The 6,044-nt window shown below is 33.3% G+C and overlaps 1 protein-coding gene across 5 annotated transcripts; it reads left to right on the top strand.

Moving 5' to 3' along the window:
- The first annotated feature begins 448 nt into the window (after positions 1 to 448).
- On the top strand, positions 449 to 5,733 carry LOC145093492 (transcription factor GTE9-like). Of its 5 annotated transcripts, XM_079031630.1 has the most exons (11): positions 449 to 748; positions 832 to 889; positions 1,101 to 2,321; positions 2,402 to 2,450; positions 2,547 to 2,687; positions 2,872 to 2,930; positions 3,017 to 3,077; positions 3,156 to 3,239; positions 3,597 to 3,779; positions 3,883 to 4,013; positions 5,166 to 5,733. In XM_079031630.1, exons 3-11 carry the CDS (start codon positions 1,176 to 1,178, stop codon positions 5,460 to 5,462), a joined length of 2,151 nt encoding a protein of 716 aa, XP_078887756.1. In that variant the 5' UTR covers positions 449 to 748; positions 832 to 889; positions 1,101 to 1,175; the 3' UTR covers positions 5,463 to 5,733. The 5 variants fall into 5 exon arrangements, with proteins under 5 accessions (XP_078887756.1, XP_078887754.1, XP_078887755.1 ...); XM_079031628.1 differs by lacking the exon at positions 832 to 889; XM_079031629.1 differs by having other exon boundaries at positions 832 to 2,321.
- Positions 5,734 to 6,044: the final 311 nt, after the last annotated feature.

Below are 6,044 nucleotides of genomic sequence, written 5' to 3'. Positions count from 1 at the left end.
ATATATATATATATATATATATATATATATATATATATATATATATATATATATATATATATATATATATATATATATATATATATATATATATATATAAAAGGAGCTTCAATCCAAAAAATTAAGGATTAGAACAAAACCCACTAAAAAAACATACCAAAAGGACGATTGTTACGGTTTTGTCATAAGTAAAAAAAATAGCGTTAAATATAAATGTTTGGACTTAAGGGACTAAAGATGGAATGAAGTTATAGTTTGAGGACCAAGTCACCGCCTTTATTGCACGTGATCTGCATCACATGGTCTATCACTAGATCTGAAGCGCTGTTCTCACCGTCGATTCCGAAGACGGCGTGAATCAACGGCTACGATTTATCAGGAGTCGGTGAAACGAGGCTCCCACTTATGGACACGAAAAAGATAAAGAGGCGTCACTCTCTTCATCCCCTAAAAAGCTTACATTTTCTGCCGTACGATCATATACTCTTCTCGTTCGGAGCCCTTGGGAAGTACCCGCGCCCCCGTCGTTTTGTTTTCTAGGGTTTCGAGCACAATATTCTTTGAGCTTTGTCGTCTTCAAATCCAGTAGAGATCTTCCGTTTTTAGGGTTATCTTCGTTGTCGGTGCGTTATTGTTGGTGATTTGATGCTATGAGTTTGAATTGCGCTGAATTAAGCTTCTGTGCGAATTGAAGTTCGTCTTTGCGGAGGAGAATTGGCTCTTTTTCGACCCAAAGAGGATTTTTGCGGTAAGATTAGGTTTTCTCCTTTGGATTACGATTTTTCTCCCCTCGTTCGTTTAATTTTTCAAAACAAAACGTTTCAATTTTAGGTTTAGGTTGGAGAAATTGTTAACCCAAACGTTCGATTTGAGAATTCTGTAATACATGGTAATCGGTTACAAGTATTGAATTTGTACATCTTTTATGGATCGAAATATGAACATGGAAACCCTAATTTCAGAGAATACGTATTTAAGTTTATTCCGCGTTTAGAGAGCGTGTGCGATCTTTTCTTTGTTAAAGAGGAATATGAGAGAGGAATGAGGGATTTGATAATGGATCCGTTTGTGAGTTAAATTGGCTTGTCATGAATATTCAGGGACGTGCGTGAAATCTTTGGGCTAGGGTTTGATATATACATCATTCTGGTTGGGTGTGAAGTGTTGATTGCAATATGGCGAAGAAGGATATGTTCCCTGATGCCTATTCTGGTGGGTTTCCCCCCAATTATGAATCAGAAGGATCTGGTTGCTCTGGACGTGATGATATGGATGCATCTGGTTATGAGGACTCGATCAACCATAGGAAAAAATGGATCAAGCTAAGCTCTGCATTATCCGATGGTTTTGGTGTTCCTGTACATGTTGTTCCTTTGTCAAAGCTCTCACCCATAGAGAAAAAGAAATTATTACTCCAATTGAAATCTGAACTTGACAGACTTAGGACATTTCAGAAAAGATTGGATGTTGATAAGCCTCGTGTTGCCACAATATCATCTTCTAATGATATTCTTAGCTCAAACTTGAAGAAATCATCTGGCTCTGGGAGAAAGATTGACCATAGTCAAAAGTCAAAGGCCCTTAATCGTGGTATTATGGGAAGGTTTTCATCTGTTAATGACACAGGGACTTTTACTCCATTACTGAAGAAACAATGTGAGAACTTATTGAAGAAGTTGATGTCCCATCAACATGGCTGGGTGTTTAACAAACCTGTTGATGTTGTTGCATTGAAAATACCAGATTACTTCAATGTCATCAAGAATCCCATGGATTTAGGGACAATAAAAGAAAAACTTTCTTCAGGGAAATACACAGGTCCCCTTGAATTTGTCGCTGATATCCGACTCACCTTTTCCAATGCCATGACTTACAACCCCCCTGGAAATGATGTCCATGTCATGGCAGATGTTCTTCATAAGTTTTTCGAGCTAAGATGGAAGCCCATCGAAAAGAAACTACCTCAAAATTCTCAACAACAATTTGAAGAGATTGATTTGGTTAAACCAATTCCTCCATCAAAGAAAAGAAAGATCACCTCAATACAACAAGAACCGTTTCCAGAAGCTAAGTTGGTGATGACAAGTGAAGAAAAGCTTAATCTAAGCAGGGAGTTGGAAGCTCATCTTACAGATTTGCCAGATAATATCATCGACTTTTTAAGAGAACACAGCTCAAGTGGGAATGAAGCAGTAGAAGATGAAATAGAAATTGATATTGATGATCTTAATAATGATACATTGTTCAAATTACGCAAGATGTTAGACAACCATATACATGAGCAACAAAATCAAGGAAAAGCAGAGCCTTGTGTCATTGAGGTACTATTTTAAATACATTTCATCTTCCTAATTTATAACAGGATGTAAGTCTAACAATGATTCTTCATCATCGGTTTCAGTTGCTACATGAATCAGGGATTAGCAACTCAACTATGCAACTATATAGAGGTTAATAACCGTTTTCTCTTTCTCACATTCATGGGTGTTTGGTCAATGTTAGTCAACTGTTTAACTTAGATTTCCATGACATGTCACATGTTACAGGGAATGATCCTGTGGAAGAGGATATAGATATTGGGGGGAATGAGCCACCTGTCTCAAGCTACACTCCAGATGAAAAGGAAAAAGGAACAAGCAAGAAAAGTGACACAAGGACAACATCAAGAACCTCAAGTGGTAATTTGGGTACTCTTTTAATATTATGATTTTAAGTAGTACACCAACTGTCAGTGTTTATAGTTGCATGTAAAACTCCTTATCTGATGAATGATGATGTTAACTATATGATTTGATTCAAAAGTTGATAAAACAATACTTTGGCTTTTTGTTAACTATATGTAAGATATTCAGTTTTATATTGTTTATGCAGATACTAGTGGAAATGGACAAAATGACATTAAAGCCACTAACCCATTAGAGGTGTCTCAGGTATCTATCTATCTTCCTCATAACATGTAACTTTTTTCTTTTTATGCTTGTAATATTAACTTATTTATTTTATATCCAATAAACAGAAAAATCTTGCTGCAGCAGATTTAGAGGAAAAGGCAGGTACAAGTGACCTGATTGATAATCGTAAGTAACCATTTTCTTTCCTCTTTTAAAGGGTTCTAAAATCTAAAATTATTTAATATTTTATTTTTCAATTTTCAGAGTCAATTAGTGGGTTGGACCAAGTTGATCACATGTCTCAACAAAAGCCAACCTCTGTTGAATCAGATAGCCAAAAAGATGATGGTGAGCATTGAGAATTTAGCATCATATTTAAACAAAATTAATTTCTAATTATCCCTGCTTTAGTGGGGGCGTAATCTATAAATTTTCTACTAGGCAGGGACCATTTTGTTAAATTTTACAACACATGGACCTTTTATGTAAAAAAATCTTTACCCGGACCTTTTCATTGTAATTTATTTTCTACACAGGGACCAAACCTGTCAATATACAAAACTATTATGGCCAAAGTATGGAACATAAAAATATACTATTTATCTGTGAATTGCAATTAGATATATATATATATATATATATATATATATATATATATATATATATAATAATTTCTAATAATATATATATATTTTTTATAATTAGGTGACAGTGCTCCAAATTCAAGACAGGTGTCACCTGGGAAATCATACAGAGCTGCAGTATTAAAAAACCGATTTGCTGACACGATTTTCAAGGCGAGAGAAAAGACATTGATTCAGGTTGAGAAAGGGGACCCTGAGAAACTCAAAAGGGAGAAAGAAGAATTAGAAAATCAAAAAAGAAAAGGTTGGAGATTAGTTTAACTTGTTTTCTAAGTTTATATAACTTGATTTCAGCCAACAAGATTATTAAATTACAAATTCTATTTTATAAAAAAAAATAAAAATAGAAAAAGCGCGATTACAAGCTGCAGCAGAAGCAGCTGAAAACGCTCGAAAGCGAGCTGAAGCTGAAGCTGCTTTGGAAGCAAAAAGGAAAAGGGATCTTGAGAGAGAAGCTGCTCGACAGGCTTTATTGAAGGTATGAATATAAATATTTAATATAGAATGAAGGTTACTTTTACATGAATTATGAGTATATCTTTAAAAAGTTCTTTGGGGTCTTTTAAAGTAATTTTAATTAGTAAGTTGGGGGGAATAGACTTGCGTAATGCCAAAAGTGTAAGGAGCAAACCTGCAAATATACATAAGTCATGTGGCGTAAGCATTAAAACCAAAAAAGTGTAGGGATGAAACATAGCAATATATTATTGCCAGGGGGTGTAATCTGCAAATTTTCAATTAGTTGGGGACTATTTTTTTTAACTTTTTTAAGCAAATGGATTTTTCATGTAAAAAAATACACGAGGACCTTTTTTGTAAATTACAGGGACAATTTTTGTAAATTATTTTGTACACAGGGCCAAACCTGCCACCGTACAAAAATCTATAACAAATGGACTGGTTCTGTAAAAAAAATACGTGAGGACCTTTTCTGTTTATTATGGGGACAGTTTTTGCAAGTTATTTTGTATGCGAGGGCTAAACCTGTAAATTACAAAATTTCAGGGGACAATTTTTGTAAAAATCTCAAAATGTATGGACTGTTTTTATATAAAAAAATTCACAGGTATCTTTTCTGTAAATTAGAACATTACAGGGACTAAATCTGTCAAAATCCAAAACAATTGTAGCAAAATTTCAAAACTAAAACCTTTCTGGCAAAACTCTTAAATGTAATTACAGGGACTAAATCTGTCAAACTCCAAAACAATTGTGGCAAAACTTCAAAACTAAAAACCTTTTTGGCAAAACTCTTAAATGTAAATTACAGGGACTAAATCTGTCAAAATCCAAAACAGTTGTGGCAAAATTCTATAACTAAAAAACTTTTGGCAAAACTTCTATATGTAAAATACAGGGACAATTTTTGTAAATTATTTTGTACACAGGGGCCAAACCTGCTAACATACAAAAATCTTAAAAACATATCGCCAGTTTTTGTAAAAAAAAGAAGAAAAATTTCAGTGACATTTTCTATAAATTACAAAATTAGAAGGACTAAATCCGTCGAAATCCAAAACAATTGTACGAAACTCCTAAAGTGAAAAATACTCGCATGATAATAATAGTAATTTGATTAATTATTTTTTTAGTGTTAAAATTTGTTATTTATGTTTTTGTGTAAATGTAGATGGAGAAAACAGTTGAAATTGATGAAACATCGCGATTTATCGAGGATCTTGAAATGCTAAGCACGGTGAATCCCGAACTACCGATGATGTCAGCAGATGAGACAAGTCCCGATCATGGATCCCTAGAAGCATTAGGCAGTTTCAAATTTGGGGCCAGCAATCCCTTGGAACAACTAGGGTTATACATGAAAAGAGATGAGCATGAAGAGGATGATGCTGACATGGACCTCCAGCCACCTGTCATGCCAGGTGGGATCAATGCTGCTGCTGATGTGGAGGAAGGCGAAATCGATTGAAGTTTTTATTTTGTTATGTTGGTGTTAGGATGTTAGTGTGATCCATTGTCTATTTTATGATGTGTATAGACTGTGTTCCTCTCCCTCAAAAAAACCCAAAAAGAAAAGAGTATTCAAGTTAAAAAAAAAGTAAAAAAGAATAGAGAAAAAATTTATAGAATGGATTATGAACGTTCATTTTCGGTTGTGGATTGTGGCTTTGAGTTCTCTGCACGCATTCTGGACTATGTGAATGATCATTTTTTAGTTGATTGTATTTTGTTTTGTGTTATTTTTGTTGGAATATGTGTTGCGTGTAGAATTACTTTTTGTCAATTTCATTTTATATATATATATATATATATATATATATATATATATATATATATATATATATATATATATATATATATCCCTATACTCTAACTAATAAAAATTAGTTTTTTTGCTATGTGTCATCATGTTAGACATTGTAATAAATATCATGACACTTGTCAATCTATTGATACTTGTAATTAATATCATATCACTTATCAATCTATTAATTCTTCATTTTAAATTTCAAATTTCAAAATTTAAATCATATTTTCATTACATTAAATT

This window comes from Lactuca serriola, chromosome 3 (genome assembly GCF_051521515.1).
Source record: "Lactuca serriola cultivar US96UC23 chromosome 3, Lser_US96UC23_V15, whole genome shotgun sequence".
NCBI lineage: Eukaryota > Viridiplantae > Streptophyta > Magnoliopsida > Asterales > Asteraceae > Lactuca > Lactuca serriola.
This window is presented reverse-complemented; position numbering and strand designations above follow the sequence as displayed.

Excerpts from the sequence above, each read along its gene's own strand:
- LOC145093492 (XM_079031628.1), top strand. The coding sequence starts at position 1,176 with ATGGCGAAGAAGGATATGTTCCCTGATGCCTATTCTGGTGGGTTTCCC. Across the intron at positions 2,322-2,401 it reads CAGAGCCTTGTGTCATTGAG|TTGCTACATGAATCAGGGAT; the intron begins GTACTATTTTAA and ends CATCGGTTTCAG. Across the intron at positions 3,240-3,596 it reads AGATAGCCAAAAAGATGATG|GTGACAGTGCTCCAAATTCA; the intron begins GTGAGCATTGAG and ends TTTTATAATTAG.